General features: G+C 40.1%; 1 protein-coding gene across 2 annotated transcripts in view; it reads right to left on the bottom strand.

Annotated features, from left to right (window-relative positions):
• Positions 1–18,760, bottom strand: part of Nyap2 (neuronal tyrosine-phosphorylated phosphoinositide-3-kinase adaptor 2) — a 249,634-nt gene that overhangs the window by 27,451 nt on the left and 203,423 nt on the right. For both annotated transcript variants that reach the window (XM_090354917.1, XM_090354918.1), the window contains exon 6: positions 9,511–9,614. In XM_090354917.1, coding sequence (XP_090211043.1) covers positions 9,511–9,614 — 104 coding nt within the window. The remainder of the gene's footprint in view (positions 1–9,510; positions 9,615–18,760) is intronic.

Genomic DNA, 18,760 nt, shown 5'->3' with positions numbered 1-18,760 from the left:
ATCGATAAGCCTTAGTTTTATATGTGGTTGGCTAAATCTGCATACTCTAGCAGCTGGCATTTCCTAGTCCAGGTATGTAATTGTATTTTCTTCCTTTCTTTCTCTTTCTCCTCCTCCTCCTCCTCCTCCTCCTCCTCCTCCTCCTCCTCCTCCTCCTCCTCCTCCTCTTCCTCCTCCTCCTCCTCCTTCTTCTTCTTCTTCTTCTCTCTCTCTCTCTCTCTCTCTCTCTCTCTCTCTCTCTCTCTCTCTCTCTCTCTCTCTCCCCTTCCTTCCTTCCTTTCTTCCTTCCTTCCTTCCTTCCTTCCTTCCTTGATTACGGGGCTTGAACTCAGGGCCTGGTCACTGTCCCTGAGCTCTTCAGCTCAAAGCTACGGCTCTACCACTTGGAGGCACAGCACCATTTCTGTTTTTTTCTGTGATAAGTTTGAGGTAAGAATCTCATCAACTTTCCTGCTCAGGCTGGCTTTGAACTCTGATCCTCAGAATTCAGCCTCCTAAATAGCTAGGATTACAGATGTTAGCCACCAGCACTAGGCAGTATTTCCTCCTTCACATAGGGAAAGGGTTTGTAGTGCTCAAGGATTTGTTTTCAAAAGCACAAACACTCACATATTTGTGCACACACACTTGAGACACTCTTATCAGTACATTCCCTTTCTCAAAATGAGCCAGTCCACAATCTGCAAGAGAATTGTACAGCTATCAAAGGAGGTTCTTCCATTCTTCTCATTCATTCTTGAATATTTCATCATGAGGTTACTTTCTGTTTAGTTGAAATCCTAGCTAAAGCCACTATTTCCTAGAAAATTCTTAGTCTAGAAAAGTCAGAAAGCAACAAAATCTGGGCAATGAGAGTAAATAAGTAATTAGAGGAATGGAAGGGAAGGAAGGAAGTGAATCCAGAGAGGAAATAAATACTTCAGGAGAGAGCTGTGTCTGAGGCAGAAATTCAGTGGATTGTTGCCTAGGTTTGTACCACATTCATATGCCACTTACCAGCTTAAAACATTCATCAAGTAACAGAAACCCTTTAGCCTCAGTTTCCCCATGAATAGAAATACTATGTTCGATGCATATGATAATTCAACCTACTGACAGTGTGGCAAGCACATGAAAAGCCCTGGAAATACAGCATTTTGGAAGTTTATTCTATGTGAGTGAGATGCCTTAAACCCGAAACTTGATGTTTGCTGTCAACACACACACACACACACACACACACACACACACACACACACACACACACACAGTGTTGCCCCACACAAAGGCTAGGTAGTAAAATTAAGATCTCTAATGCTTCCGTAGTAAGACACACATCATTTGGAAGAATTTTCTATTATTCTGAGTGAAATGTCATGTAGCGGTAAGCCTATATGCACCCAGTGTAAACTCTTCCATACAACCACCTGTAACTTTTTTACCCATAAAGTAGAAAGATGGCTTGCTTCGGGTAGAAATAATAATCCGTATGTTTTAAACTGTTAAGGAAAAACACAACAAAAATCAAGAAGGGATTATTCCTTTGGACAATAAATCTGTTTCTTCTCTTTTTATTTCTAATTTACAATAGAAGAGTCATGATCTTCCCTGGGGACTGAAGCAAGGAAAGTTATTCAGAACTCATGTAAGATGTCCTCAATCCTAATGAACAGTTATAGAGCTCAGAGATCACTGGATAGAACTCACCATTTTTCCTCCAAAATACGTCCAAAGGACGTATTTAAAGGGGAGATAAACAGTACATCTTCTCTGTCTTAAACTAGTTTGTTTAATAATTTTGAAAAATGCCAGTTACAGCTTGCAATCTGCACTTCTGGCACTAGGGGGCGAAATGAACTCATTTACTATATTACTCTCTCCCAGCTGAATTGGCCAGACTCCTCCGGAGTCTTAACATTCACTCTGACAGTTAAATCCACATATATTTACAATGCACATGCTTACAGTTAAGAAAACAAGACATTTAAAACGGCCACCTGGGGAGGCTGTACGTAAACGCTGATGTTGGCAGAATAAAAGATGTCCTGCGTCCCTGGCTCTTTTCTTCTGATGATTATAGATGATTATGCCCTCCTGTTTAGAGACAGTATTTCCTTGCACGTGTTCATACTTCAGTTCAAATAGGAGAGTCATGGCATTTGAGGCAGATGAGTTGGGATTTCTAAGGTATACGTAGTTGGTTTCTCCTTGCTTTGAATGAAAATCACACGTAGAACTTACAAGGTAAGAAGAAGCAGGGGAAAAACTCAGCCAGACACGTGATCCCTTTTGTATGGTACAAATGCTGAGTATCTGATTTCTCATCTGACAGAGAAGAGATAATGGATAAAATCAGATCCAGCGATCACCGAAGTCAGAGTGGGAAAAGCCCATCTTCTCCATAGGCAAAATGGAAAGGCATTGTCTATAGAGAATTTAAAGTCAGTAATATAATTAATCATAAATCTGTCTCCTTTCATTTTGAACCATCAATTCCATACAAGATTTTTTTTTATAACCACAATAGACTGAATTACAAGCCAGACCCTCTGGGGTCTGTCTTTTTTGAAGCATCACAGACTAGAATTTTTCTCCTCAGAATTTTCAAACATGTTAAAAACTTGGATTATTATTTTATTTAAAGAAAAATCTATATGGAAAAGGGAAAGGAATGAATATTTTTCAGCAAGTCATGTATGACGAAATCTTTACATGAAACAACCTAGTGTCTCATTAACCCCTAAGAAATATAATACAAGGCAAATAATCCCCCCTCCCTGAAATTGTACAGATAAGAAAAAAATGTAAAGTCACTAATTTGTAGAATTAGGTTTTAAAATAAATTTTGGCCTTCTCTAAATGTTCGGTTTTTATCCAGCTGAGTAGATTATAGTCACTGACATCTAGTAAGCAGAATAACAAGGAGTACAACACTCTAGCTCCTCAGGTGTCAGCGTGTGAGGGGGGCAGGGAGAATAATTGGATCCTATATATGATGAAGCAGGAGCAATCCCAGCATGCCCGTGCCAAGCCTGCACTCAACCTACCACATGAGAGAAGACAATTAATGGCTCCTCATTGTCATTGCCCCAACCATGCCCTAAGACTCTTGAATGACTTTCTGCCTTGTTCAGCATTAGAGAGTGCTGGAGTTACACTTGGTGCTTCTTTACATAGCCCTAGGTTTCCTTGAGGGCCTTGGCCTCTTAGGCTAATGATGTAAAAAGGATAAATAAGAATGGAGGGAGGCAATGTCAGGTGGTGGACACCTGCAGAACCCATGGACCTAATCTCTTTCCCTACTTGTCAGTCAGTTCAGCAATTCCTAGGGAACTCTCTTGTTTATTCTTTTGTATTCAAGAGAATGGATCTGAGACGTCTAGTCTTTAGGTGATGCCCACACATGCTATTGCTTGAACTGTACTGAATTTCACTCACACACCGGCGGCTCACACCTGTAACTCTAACTACCCAGGAGGCTGAGATCTGAGGATCCAGGTTTGAAGTCAGTCCCAGGAGAAAGTCTATGAGACTTTTTATCTCCAATTAACCTGCAAACCCAGGAGTGAAGATGTGGCTCAACTGGCAAAATGCCAACTGTGTGAAAAAGTTATAGGAAAGCTGTCTAGGCCTAAGTTCAAACTCTAGTACTGTCACAAAAAAGTACAGAATCTAATAGACATACAGTGGATAAATAATATACCAAATATTCTCAAGCCATATGACAGTTTTTTGTAAACATTATCTGAATTACTGCTTCCTGAATTCCTTGTAGAAATGTAGAAATCAAACAATCCTAGCATTCATTTAGATTTAGCTGTTGCTTGCAAGTAATATCAAATCTTTGGCTTTCTCTAAATATGACATTAATCAAAGTACATGAAGAGCTACACCAAAAATGTAAAGTCTCACATTTGTATAAACCAGTCTGGCAGGACTGTGAATTAACAGCTAATAAAGGCTTTTCTTACCTGCATTGCTTTGAAATAGCCAAAGCAGAGCCTGTGGCAATATGGTTACTGGAATTCTTATTTATAATATGTACTTATTCCTCATTCCATATAGAACTTAGATCTAATTTTCAATAATATTATAATAAACTGGGCACCAGTGGTTCATGCCTATAATCTTAGTTATTTAGGAAGCTGAGATCTGAGGATGATTGTTCAGGCCTTACAGGACAGGGAAATCTGTAAGATTCTTAACAAAGTTAAGAGGAACATAGACGTTCAATATTATCCCTGATTTGGTTTGTCTCTTTCTACCAGTTGGATTGGAGATTTAACTAAATGAGTTCACACTCAACAAGCTCATGTTATCTGGGGTTCCCATAAGTACAGAGTGGATGAGTTGGATTTATCTTCCATGTCCTAATTTTTTGTTTCATTTTGTATTCATTCTTCTGTGGATTGAACTTATGGTTTGGGTGCTGTCCCTGAGCATTTAGGATAGAGATCTACCACTTGAGCCACAGTTTCACTTTATAGCCCCAAATATCCATCTATTTGATTTTTCATTGTTTTTACCTTCCTGCTCTCTAGGTATCTACAGATGTTTAGGAGGCAATATCCTGACTATCAGCCATATACAGTGAAGCCCAGAAGCCAAAGAGATGCTGAGAAAGCAGAGGGGATCTCCTCAAAGCTTTCAGGGAAAGTGCTATAAGGGCTTTGTGACAAGTTGGCACAGACTGCTGACCTGAAGGCACTAAGGACAGAAAAACAGGAGCAAAATCAGATTAAGGCTACAAGGAGAAAGACAAGTATAGCTGGAGCTATTATGTCAATAGAAGGTTAATGAGACTACCTCACTGTGCCAGACACTGGAAGAATGTCTTCGAACTAGACACCCTCCATGTCAAGGAACTCAAACTTAAGTTTTTGACCTTGGACTTCTTCTCTCTTGACCTCTAATCTCTATTTAGAGTGCTTATCCTTCTTTAAAACAAAGCAAGATGACTTAGAAAACAATTTTGACAGATGCAGAAACACAAGCTAGATGCACATCAAGCTATAGTGAGACCAAATAGTGTATTGCTGTTGCTGGTTTTTTTTTTTACTATCCACAATGGCTGGCTGAATGCTGATGTACACTGAGCCCTGGAGCTCCCAAAGGGTGTGGGAGAATCATTTTTCCCTAGAGCAGCTGGTCAAGGGGGGTGGTCACGTTGATCATGCTCAGGTCATCATCCAAAATCTGGATTCGCAGAGCTTGAGGGAGAGGCTAGAGGGCTGCTGGCACGAACAATATTTGATAAGTAACCCTGAGGGGACATATAGAGAGATCCTGGGCTTACCATGAATAGCAGATCTGAAGGATTCAGAAGAGACTGGGTAAGTTCTTTCCTGTGGGGTAAGGACACAGGTATCATGGCACCAGATGGCAACAGAACAAAAGAGGGTGACTCAAAAAGTCCAGATGCTGCTTGGGTATTTCTGAGGAAAATGAAGGCTGTGAGGGTGTGAAATATCTGTTGAGAGGAAATGATGCATAATCTTCACTGACCCAATGTCTAATCAAATGTGATCAGAGATCCTCCAAGAGGAATGGAAGAATAATAAAGGAAGGTTTCTATGAAACAACTGAGCAATTTCTGAGGTGTGTGTATTCATGAGTGAGTGAAAGTGTGAGTGTGAGACTCTGTGTGTATGTGTGTGTGTGTGTACATGTGCAGTGGGGTATGTTGTTTGTTTCTTTTTTCTCCTGCTTTCCAAGAAAAACTAACTCAAATAAACATTTCCTAGGAACACGCTTCCAAGGAGATATTCTCTATCTACAGACATGTCCTGGGTGCTACACTCCAGTTTTAGTTTTTGGTGCCTCTACTGGGGCCTGAACACAGGGCTACGTGTTCTTGCTTGGTTACTTTGGTCAAGCCTGGTGTCTACCACTTGAGCCATACCCCTACTTCCTAGCTGCTCCAATATTCGAGGAAGAAGCTTGGCTTGGGCAACAGTTGCTACTTTGCCACCAGTCCTAGCAAGAGTCTAGCTGGTCCTATCCACTGAAGAGGAATCCAAGGCTCAGCCAGAGATAGGACACACAGGAACCCCCTCCTGTTGTCCCCAAAGCACTCACAGCTCTGTCTTGCAAGTACTCTCTTCTCCTTTTCAAGCCCAGACGGAACAAAGGGGAAGTGGCATATGCCTTCATTGGAGACTCAGTTCTATATCTAGGAAATTAACTCTCTAAGGTAGGCACATTAATCTGATTTCCAATGATTTACATTATGATAAGTGTTGAGGCATGTGATTGCTCACTATAAATTTACAGATAAAAAAGGTGTTCCTTACATGTCATTTATTTTACTCATGTAAATTAAGAAAGGGTTAAACCTAACCTTTCTCTTGATGTGTCATGGAATAATAGGAACTGTGGAATAAAGCCTATGTGCTTAAAGACTTGGGCCTTTCTCCATAGTTTCCCACTGTGAAGTTCCAGTCAGAGAAAAGGGTCGATGTATACATATCTTAGCCCTGTGACAGTTACCTGAAGCCAAAAGAAAGTAAAACTGTACCAACTCAGTCAAACATTATCTTTGCCTTCTTTTTCTCTGACACAAGTGGTGCAGGTGGGCTGTCAATTGGCCTCAGAATAGTTGAGGGTGGTCAGTGACTACTGATTCTTGGCTCTCAGGATAGGAGCAGCCAGCAGAGTAGCCTCCTCTCTACTGAAGCATTGTCTAACTCTTCTGGCTGCCTCCACAAGTATCACTTCTCAGAAAGCTGAGCTATGGTACCATGCAGTAAATGAATAGGAGCTGAAAAAATAGAAATGTAGGATATGGGCAAGACTACAGAAACACATGGGCCCTCCTGTTAGCAGTGGAATGTCCTTTCAATGTGGCTGGAAAGGTCAAAGTCTTCTTAAATAAGGTTCCTCAACAGACAAGTACTCCAGAAATTGTTCTAGAGGTTAGTGACTGTTTCTGTTTGTTTGAAACAGATTACAATGTTGTTCTAATATCTCTCTGTCTTCTAGTGAGAAGTATGGGTTTTCATAACTCAGGAGTCTAAACAATGGGGAAATGGCTTCAGAACTGAGCAGGATAGTTGTTTGATACTAATGTTCGATAAGGCTGAACATTCCCTGTCCTAGCTGGCATCTGAGTGTCCACTCCCTTATTCAGGAGCGAATGTCCTCATTAGCTTACATTTCCAGGCTCAACATGGCACCGTGCTGGTTGTAAATGAAAGAGTCAGCTTGCTCAAGAGGCATGGATATCAGGAGCCTTCACAAAGCTCTGTTCTCTTACAGAGAGCATCCAAGCCATGCTCACCCCTTCATCTGCAGGGCACAGGAATAAAGCGTGCTCTACAACTCCTCAAAAACCACCAAGACGAAGTCTAGAAAGCCACAATGTAATTAACGTTCTCTGGCACATGCCCAACTATGATCTGCTGTGAGGTAGAATTTTTATCCATAGGTAAGGAAACACATACAAATGGTGTGAGAGATTTTTCATTTGTTTTTGCACATTGCCATCTTTTGAAGAAGTACAACCCTCCAAGTTAGCAAAGAGTAGGTAGGAAGGAGGAAGTCTTAAATCTGGAAGTTCACACTAGAGCTCAGCTTTCACAGAGAGTTGAAAGATCTTAGAAGAACTAGACATAAAGTTAATTAGGAAAAACCTCAAAGGAGGGTACCATAACCAAACCATTTCTGAGATACTGAGAGGAATGTAATGTGCAAGCGATGGTATGAATATAATCCTCTGACAACAAACAAACAAACAAAAAACTTTCTCCTTCCTGAAGCACTTGATTTTGTCACTAACAGGGTCCAAATTCAGGTCTTGAATTTGTCTGGCGGTGTGCTGACATTTGAATCACCCCTCTAGTCCAGCCTTATCTGGTTATCTTGTAAATGGGTTCTCCAGGACATTTCACCCCAGGATAGCTTTGAACTTTAAGCTGCCAACTCTCAGGTACAGTTCTAAGCCAGGTGTGAGCCACTGGCACTCAGTTCTCCCAGTATTTTCAACCTCTATACTTACTAATACAATGTTCTGGAATTGCTAGGATGGTGGGTTATTTCAGTGCTTGATTTATCAGTGTCTTACTCTTTATATGACTTTATCTCCTAAGTGTTTAAGATGGCCCTTGTTAGATAGAAAGGCCATTCCTGTTTAAATGAAGACATAAGAAATCCTAAAGGACACGAGAGGTGCCCTTGAGAGAAACTACTGTGTGTGTACATGCCTCATTTATTCATAAATCAAACAGTGCATATTTAAGCCAGGTAAAACTACCAAGAACAACGTCCCTCATTATTTAAAAAAGTGCCATTATTCTGCTTAGTTATGTTTTAAAAATAGCCTGACATTTAAAATAATTGATGAATATGTAATTTGCTAATCAGTAATAGGCAGTTCCCAGGGAGACAATCATCATTAGTTTTATAATTTGCTGTTTCAGAGGAGTTTCTTGAATGCAAAGATTAAAGCCAGGAGGCAGAGAGAAATCACTCTAAAATGACATTATCCTATTAAACACCCATAATACTAAACAGCAACAACATTTAAACCTCAAAAATGAAGCCAATGTATTGACAAGCCATTGGGCGAGTTACAGATAGGACACTTACATGTAGTGATTTTCTCCATACTAAATTCCACATTCACAATCATGTACTCAGATGAACATAGCATAACATACTATACTGTAAAGAACTAAATTATATTTTAGCTTTTGCTTTTATTTCTTGTCACCTTTCTCCAAGTGTTAATAGAGATCCCATTCACCATGCACGAACACTCACATTCTCTTTCCGAGAACATTTCTGATTTTGTTGGTATATAGAGAAAAGTCATTTATTAAAAAATTGCCTTATTAACCTACAACTTTTGGTAAATATCTAGATTATCTAGTCAGTCAAGTTGTCTCTATGGCCTAAGGAGGAAAAGTAAGAAATGCTAGCTGCCTTATTCAATCCAAATGAGTTGATATTTGAATATTTATAAGGATATCAATATTCACAGTATCTTACAAACATGCTCCAAGCTAAATAAAAATAAACTGCCAGAAATGTTACAGTACCATAGGAGAAGAGCTAAAAGATATGTACAAATTCATTGACAACATCTTTGTAAGTAATATGGACAACACATTTAAAAATAAATTTACATAAAACACAGTAGATAAATTTATCAAATGTTGATAAATTTTTAGAGACAGTATAAAAGTACACAAAATATGGAAGAGAGAAAGGAGGGCTTTTTTTAAGAAAAAATAGCCACTATGCCGATACGGAGAATACATTGCTATGTTCATATTACACAATGATGGAAACCAGACAAAACAATTTGGTAACAAACAGCAAAGAAAGTTTTGCCAGTCAGAAGAAGGAAAGACATTCCTTTGGGGATGGAAACACACAGACTGGACTCATCCCCCACCCATAAACACAGAGAAAAAAAAACAAAAGCAAATGCAAGAGTTGTCTACAGCAACACATGACAGACAGAGGTGAGAAGCGATTGGCACGTAGCATCACAGGGAGTCAATCACGATTGGCTAACGATGGTGGTACCTGGCTCTGTTGCAGGTCGCTGGCTTGCCGGAAGGGAGGACCCGATGGAGGAGGCACACCAGATGTAGAAGCAGATCGACCCAGCTTGCAGCTGACTTTAGGTTCTGTGGACAAGGCAGGAAGACAAGGCATTTGCTGAGCAACTTCGACAATGAGGAAAGGACTGTGGGTCTCCATCATTGCTGTGTAATGTATTCTGGGAACATGTAAAATGCTTCTGGTGCTTGCTAATAATTTACTCATAAATAAACATTGTAACAACTGACTTTTTTTCATTTTTATTCTTCATTGTAATGTATAGAGGGGTTAAAGTTACATTCGCCAGATAGTAGGTGCATTACTTCTCACACATTGATCCCCTTCTCATGTTTTTCCCCATTTCCCTCCCCCCCCCAAGCCCCTCCCAATCATCTGGTGTCCCTCCCTTCCCTTCTGACTATTTCAAAGGTATTTCTTCATAGAGTAGGCTCTGGGGAATGCAAATGCATACCCTTGTCATTTTACCCACTTCAGGGTTCGTTTCTATGTTATGATTATTGGAACAATCATGTTCCATTAGGGCAGAAAGCAAGTAAACCAAATCAGTTTGATATTTTATCTTCATCTGTGGTACATAGATTCCTACATCCTAAAGTGTCTTATCTAAGCTTCTTCAAATTTGTTCCTTCTTCCCTCCCTCCCTCCCTTCAGTCACTCCTTCTTTCCCTCCCTCCTATTTCCCCTCCACCATTCCTGTTTCTTTCCCTCCCTCACTCCCTCTCTGCCTTCCTCCCCTTATGTTCTTTTCTTTCTCTTCCCTTCTCCCTTCCTTCCTTCCTTCCTTCCTTCCTTCCTTCCATTCCTTCCTACCTTCCTATTTTCTTCCTTCCATGACTACACCCATCAGGTTTTCAATGTAACATGTTTTAGTTTATGTTTAATGGATTTAAATATGGCAAACATTTTAAGACCATTGTTGTGTTGCAAATATTGACAGTACACATATTATTTTCCAAGGACTTGCTTTAAGAGAGCACATCGTCTATCAGAAATACACATCTCAAACAATAAATAAGCTGTCTGTACACTGGGCTCTCCTCACTTTCTAACACTGAAAATCCAGATGCAGCTCCTTTCCAGTGTCTTAGATCCTCCTCTGCTTTCCTCACAGACAGCAGACATATATGCACCACTTCCAGAACAAATCTGGTGCATTTCTGAGTCCTTCCGCTATTAAGTTAGACCTACTCACAGTTTGCTTACTCATTGTGATGGCTATTATATTCACATCAGCCATGTTTCAGAAACTTCCTGGACGTTCTCTCACAATCTCCCTGCTTAAAACCAACCAAACAAATTCCAGTTGTTCCATATCTAATATCATAAAAAAGTTTAAACTCTGCAATCATGCACCCTTGGGTTAGGTATAATCTGCAAGGTAAACAATCAAATCTCTGCTCTCAGAATCCATCACTCCAAGTTATTCTCTTGATCAACTTTTGGCATGCTGAAACTTCCTTGTATACTAATATGCAATTCAGGGTTGATTTCTACTATGAAGCCTCTCATCTTTTTTTAAAGATTTTATTAACATTGATTTTTACATCATATTTCAAATGTCATGTTTAACAAACAAGTATGCAATCTATATACAATCACTGGCACATAGATTTTGGAACATAATTAAAATTAAGCTGAAGGTTTGTATGTCACAGATATATATCAATCTATATAACATGTCTATAGAGTATATATCCCATTATATATTTTTATGTCTATGTAGTTATGTTTATATCTCTAAGACCAGCAGCCTCTCATCTTCATGTCCTCTTTCTCTATTCCCCCACACTGCTGTGGTGTGTGTGTAGTGCTTACTCAATTTCCTGTGGTTCTGAACGTGTTTTTGTTTGTTTGTTTTTGTTTTTCTGGAACCACACAGCAGTGCTTTACTTTCACTAAAGACATTCACAGTAATCTAGCATAGGTCAACACAACTTATACAAGCAGAGGCAATCAAGCAACCTCATCTGGATTCAAGTTCTGGCTTTCCTTCTTCTTGAAGGACTGTTTCTTATCTAGGCGCTCACTTTAGAAAGCCCTCCCTTACTTCTGTATAAGTGATGCAACAATCTGCACACCCATTCCCAAAACTACCACTGGATTCTCTCTGAGGCTGTTTATATATGATATGATGACATAGATCCAGTACAGCATTTGGCAATTAACCTTATTCATCAGTAGAAAAGAAAGGCATAAAGGCCTAAAGGCCTCTCATTATATAGAGTAGTAGTGTTCATTGGAATCGTGGTGGACAAGTGTTTGGGATGAGCAAGTACTTCCACAGATCCTAGCTTAGATTAATGCCTTTAACCACACAGAGGGAGACAGTTCAGTTCCTTTGCTTATCAGAAGATGCCACATCATGTTCATAGACTGTAAGGTTTTTATCAAATTTATGCAGAAGTTTTTATCTGATGAAAAGAGGTTATCAGACAAACTCACGGGCTTTTTATGTGGCCTGTTGTGCCTAAGGATTAAGTCCACTTGCTGAGTTTTCAGGGAGACCCTGACTCTCTAAGTATCACCTTTCAAATGCAGCCAGGGGTATTTCAAGATGTGCAGACTGAGCCTCAGGGAAAGCCAAACAAACTCACAATGTTGTCATGACTTGGGAAGCTTGTGCTGTCTTCCTGGATGCCAGTCCAGATAAATCTCTAGGCTTGTGAGGCTCCTCAGCATTGTCAGATAAACCATGAGCTAAAAGCACTCATGGACCAGCTCTACTGTCAATCACAGAGAACCTGGAAATTCCATACTAGCATGCTCACACAGGCAAGTTATAGACCTAGATTATTGCCATATTATATATATATAACATATACATACACGGGGAGATATGTGTCTACACACAGACACAGAGAACACAGTAACATTTATGTGTAATAGGGTCATACAGTCGGAACATCCTTTTTTAATTGTGGGATTTTTTTCTTTCTTTTTGACTTTTGCAGTGCCATAGGACATATACCTCAAATGCATTTGGAATTTATTGTGGTGTTTGAGTGACCAGGATGAAGTTTATACAAATTCTCATGTAGTTGCATCCACTAAAGTTTCTTTGGCCAAAAGGACTCTAGGGAGGAAAAGCCAATGAACCTTAAGAAAAGATCCAAAGGAGGACTGAGCTCCCTGATGAGTCCCTAGACATGTGACATCAAAGTTTAACTCCCTAGCTCACAATGTAGTCTTCTCTCAGACTCAAACAGTGAGATGTTTTAGGACCATGACACGGAATTCATAAGTGAATTTTAATACAAAATTTTCCTAGGCATGTGGAGGGCCCCAAATCAATAATGAACCAAGAATCTGTCTATCCATTCCTGAGACTGTCTAGAAAGAAATACAAGGTAAATCTTTCCTTCCTTAAGAAAAACCCATTTCATCAAGAGGTGATTATGAAGCTATAAAACACCTGCTCTTCATATAGCTAAGAAAGTTTTCTTGTGAATACTAACAATAATATTCTAGAAACAAAATATGCTGCAGTGAAGATCTCAGTGTATAAATATTAATAAAAAGAAAAAACAAGAGCAATAGTTGATATGGAAACAGACAGAGAAATGGAGACAGGGAGGAAGTAAGACAAAAGTAAAATGGAAATAGGAAGAGAGGGAAGATGGAAGAGAGGGAAAGAGGGAAGGAAAGTCATTTCTTTTTTTTTTGCCAGTCCTAGGCTTGGTCTCAGGGCCTGAGCACTCTCCTTGGACTTTCTCAAGGCTAGCACTCTACCACTTGAGCCTCAGCACCACTTCCGGCTTTTTGCTATGTATATGGTACCAAGGAATTGAACCTGGGTCTTCGTGCATGCTAGGCAAGCACTCTACCACTAGGCCAAACTCCCAGCCCAAGTCATTTCTTTTGACTCCTGTGATGTTTCTAGATTCATGTCTAGTCATCATTCTTTTTATTAATTGTGTGTTCATTGAGCTATGTTTACTTATGACTTCTATTTCATTTTTAATGGATGCAACCATTCAGTTCTTTGTTTATGATATGTTTTTTTTAACATAGCCATGTCCCGTCTGTCCTTAGTGGTTATAGTGAATGTCTGTTTATGTTTATGTTCCTCCTATTGTTATAGGGTGGCCTCCAAGGTGACTGCTATTTTGCTAGGCTCTCTGCTTTTGGAAAGCACATGAATGACTTTTTTATCTTAGTATCTGCACAGTCATAAGAGATCAGTGCATTTTCACCAGAAACAAAATAACCCACTTTCATCCTGCATCACAGAAACAAATCAGTCAAAATTGGGGTAGATCTAGCTGTACTTCACCCATTTGTTTTTGTTTTGAATGCAACATATGTTTTTAGTGTATTATCGGAGGTAGAGAATGTTTCTCTTGGTGAGTCATAGTGTCGACAGCTTCTAAATAATGACTCAGAGCTGCACAGGAATAAGGGTGGCCCACATATGACAAACTTTAATCTGCAGAAAGGCATTTTTCAAAATGACACATATATAAGTTAAGATGAAATGGTACCTGATTAAAAAGCAGAGGAGTAGTTATGTATACTTTAGACCCAATTAAACAAATTTTTGTTCCAAAAACTTGTTACTCACAAATTTCCAAAAACAAAATCCTTCTATACCTACTGAGCTAGCACCTAGGTCAAGAAAGAAGTTAAATCATGAGAACCTGACATTATCAGACATTTCTGTGGAGGTTTTAGAGATGTTTCTTACCCTGTGCCTTCCTTTTAAATGCTCTTTCTGAACAAATTTTGAGAAGCCTCTGAAATTTAAGAACAGCAAAAAAAGTGAACCCAAGTTCTGACTTCAAGCTAGGACCCATTCCTTGACAATGGGCAAGGAGGAAAACAACTATTCCAAATGCCTTGTCGCCACCTAAGCTAATATCCTGCCTATCTTAAGGATTGGAACTCCTAGGTAATCATTTAGGCACATTAATAAAAATATTCTAGCCACAGTTGGAGACAAATGCCCTGTAAGAAACAAAGAAGGAAAACTAATTATCACAAATATAACTAACATGTTAAGATAGTCTCATACACTATACTAAATGCTTTTTTTCTTTTGCTTTATAGACATGGAAGGTACTTCTTTTATTTTTACCATTTTGCTTGGAAATCATTGAAATATGACTAATTCCATTAATTCATCATCAGCTATGAGTTCTGCAAGATAATCATATGCACACTGAGACATTCTTTCATTTTTCTTCCCTGTTTCATTGGTGCAGAATCTCTGTGCAGCCCAGGGTGAGCTTAAACTCACAAGCCCTCTGCTTCAGCTCCTCATTAGCCTGGATTACAGACATGCACCACTGTATCTGGCCCTCAGAAATTCTTAAAGTATTGACAATCTAGTCTAGAAAGGATTCTCAATTGCTGCGGCATGATTGAGACCATAAACCATTAAGTCCACCTGATCAGACCAATTCCTACTAATGTTTAACGTTAGTATAGTAATTTCTAGATATTTTTGCTATTCTTTTACTGTGAAATATTTTATAGAATTTTGAGTAGATGATAGGATTATATATGATGAGTATAGTACAAAAGTGATACATCGATTGGGCACTGGTGGCTCACTGCTGTAATCTTAGCTACTCAGGAGGCTGAGATCTGAGGTTCAAAGCCAGCCCAGGCAGGAAAGATCATGAGATTCTTCAATTAATCATCAGAAAACAGGAGGTGGTGCTGTGGCTCAAGGGATAGGGTGCTAACCTTGAACCAAAGAGCTCAGGGACAGCATCCAGGCCCAGAGTTCAAACCCTATGACTGATAAAAGACCCCGTATAGCAAAAACACTTCTTAGCAGAAAGAACAGTGCAGGAGGAATTTCAATACCAAACTTTAGACTCTATTACAGAGCAATAATTATCAAACCAGCTTGGTATTGGCACAAGAACAGGCATGAAGACCAATGGAATAGAACTGAGGACCCAGATATTAAACCACAGACCTATGGCCACCTAATCTTTGACAGGGGAGCCAAAAAAATAGAATGGAAGAAAGACAGCCTCTTCAACAAGTTGTGCTGGCAGAACTGGTTAAGCACCTGCAGAAAACTAAAGTTGGATCCTTCTTTGTCACCCTGCACTAGAATTAACTCCAAATGGATCAAAGACCTGGAGGTAAAAGCTGACACACTGAAAACTTTACAAGAAGGAGTAGGAGATACACTAGGCCTCCTTGGCACAGGTCGAAACTTTGTTAATAAAGACCAAGAAACACAACAAATCAGAGAAAGGCTGGATAAGTGGGACTGCATTAAACTGCAGAGCTTTTGTATGGCAAAGGACATAGCTAGTAAATTAGTTAGGAAGCCTACAGAGTGGGAGAAGATCTTCCCAACCATACAACAGACAAAGGCCTCATAGCTAAAATATATCAACAGCTCAAAAAATTAAATCACTCCAAAACTAATCTCCAAAGTAACAACCATCCCATTAAAAAATGGGCCAAAGACTTAAAGAGAGTCTTCTCTGAAGAAGAAACAAAAATGGCCTATAGACACATGAAGAAATGCTCGACATCTCTGGTCATAAAAGAAATGCAAATCAAAACAATGCTAAGATTCCACCTCACTCCAGCTAGAATGGCCAGGATCAGGAAAACTAATAACAACAGATGCTGGAGGGGATGTGGCCAGGAGGGATCACTGCTACACTGCTGGTGGGAGTGCAAACTCGTTCAACCACTATGGAAAGCAGTATGGCACTGCCTCAAAAGGCTAAACATAGAGCTTCCCTATGACCCAACAATTCCACTACTTGGCATTTACCCAACCATCCAGAAACTAGGGCATACTAAATCCACTAGCACATCAATGTTCATCGCAGCATTATTCACCATTGCAAAGATATGGAACCAACCTAGATGTCCCTCAGTTGATGAATGGATCCACAAGATGTGGTATTTGTACACAATGGAATTCTATGCTGCTGTCAGAAAAAACGACGTCGCCCCATTTGTTAGGAAATAGAAAGACTTAGAAAAAATCATATTAAGCGAAGTAAGCCAGACTCAAAGGAACTTAGGCTCAATGGTTTCCCTCATTCATCATAACCAGTAGAAACCTTGGGCTCTAATAGCAAAGATTTGCAATAGAGCAAAAACTTGATACATAAGGCCATATAGTATGAAGCTAATTGAATGGACCTCTAGGATATTGAAACAAAAGCCATATAATGAATGATTGCTGTCCTTAAGGTGCTATGTTATCTCTCATCTCTTTTGCTGTTCCTTTGTTATCTCATATTGTCACAATATCTCACTTTGTTATCTGATATATTGGATACATTTGTATTTGGTTACTTGAAATTGGACAGGGAAGGGGGGAAAATCAAGAGGGGGGGTGGGAGGGAGGGTAATGGGGACCAAGACATGTGGAAGGGTATCAATGAATGTGAATTAATGCACCTTCTATCTGGCAAATATCATGTAACCCTTTTATTAAATACAATAAAAAATACTTAAAAAAAGAAAGTGATATATTGGATCTGATAATCATTGATCACCTTGTGACTATTGAGAAAGGAATGAAAGAAAAAAAAAAAAGCCATGAGGACTGGAATCTATCCTAGCACAGAAGCTTTGAATGACTTCCCTCTCCTGTAGCTAGGAGCTGAAGTCCTAACGGAGAGATGATGGAGCTCACCTCTTCCGGGGATTCTGGGACAACAGCTTAGACACTGTCACCACACTGTTAAAAACAAGCTTTCACTACACCTTCCACCTGTTCTCCCTCCCATCCCCTTATCTTTTGGTATGCCGGTTCTGGGCCTTGAATTCAGGGCCTGAGCTCTGCCTCTGAGCTTCTGTGCTCAAGGCTAATGCTTTACTCCTTGAGCCACAACTCCACTTCCGGCATCTCAGTAGAGATAAAAGTCTCATTGGCTTTCCTGACCTGGCTAGCTTTGAACTGCGATCCTCAGATCTCAGCTTCCCGAGTGGCTAGAATTATAGGTGGAAGTAGCCCTGCTCCCAGTAGATGTCTATTTCTATGATTACTTTTTCTTTTTGTTAAATGTGCTGAGATGTTGAGGACTGGGAGAATTAACTGCCTGGTGGACAAAGGTCAGTTTTTCTAGGAACCTGGTTGGCCTTGAATGAAGGAGAGTGAGCCACCCAGCTAGCCAATTGGGCTAGCCACAGCAGCAACAGCTGCTCTGAACACTGCCTGGGTACCCTGAAGAAAGCTGTGTGCAAACCACCACTTCCTGGTGCAGCACAACTCTGGTTCCTGAAGGCACCATCTCGGCAGACAACTTTGCACCAGACCCTTGGTCATGAAGGTCTGGGTGGACTCTTAATAATCGGGGAGCCATTGTCACCTGGGGCTAGAGAGAGAAGCACTTCCCTGCTGGGCCAGCAGAAATCCTGTGGCCTATGCAAACTCAATCCATCACTTTTGTAAGTGCTTTGGTTAGCAGAAGGTGTCTGCCACCCCATTTCCAACTTTACAAGCAGATTTACAAGATGTGAGCAGCTGGGAGATGTCCTCTAGGATTGTTCTCTGGTATTACTCCAGTGCTGTTATTACTTTTATTGTTATTATTATTACTACTGTTAGCAGAGGAGCTGAATTGGTAACACAAAGTAAATCAAGAGAAACAGCAGTGATGGATGGCAACAGCAGCAGCTAGAGCCAGTCCTGTGGCACCTGCAGGTGAGGGTGGGAGGCCATGAGAGACTTGCTGCTACCGATCCCAACCCCAAAACATGAGAAGGCTCTGTGACTTCCCATTGCAGTCCCATCCTTTGGGAGAGGGGAGCAACAGTACTTGTCAATACAGGGTGTCATCTGTCATCTGCCATGGATCACTCAGGGTTACAAAACAAAACAAAGTAACATGAAAGGCCCAGAATAACTGGAGGAATTTCTCCTGGACTACCCACAATTTCTATCTGAATAGAACAATTGGGACCCCTACAAATGATGTTTGACAATAGCATTTCTGAAGGGTCACATAATAAAACCAATGAGTAATTCCTCTGCTGGGAGCTGGTGGTTCACATCTGTATGTTCTAACTGCTGAGGAGGCTGAGATCTGAGGATCATGGTTCAAAGTCAATCCTAGAAGGAAACGTCTAAAGATTCTTATCTCTAATTGACCAGCAAAAAGCCAGAGGTGGAGCTCATGTGGAGAAACGATAGCTTTGAACAAAAGAAGCTCAGAGACAATGTCCAGGCCCTGAGTTCAAGCCTCATGATTGGCACACAGAAATAAATAAATAAAAGATT

This window comes from Megascapheus bottae, chromosome 21 (assembly GCF_031878675.1).
Source record: "Megascapheus bottae isolate mThoBot1 chromosome 21, mThoBot2.hap1, whole genome shotgun sequence".
NCBI lineage: Eukaryota > Metazoa > Chordata > Mammalia > Rodentia > Geomyidae > Megascapheus > Megascapheus bottae.
This window is presented reverse-complemented; position numbering and strand designations above follow the sequence as displayed.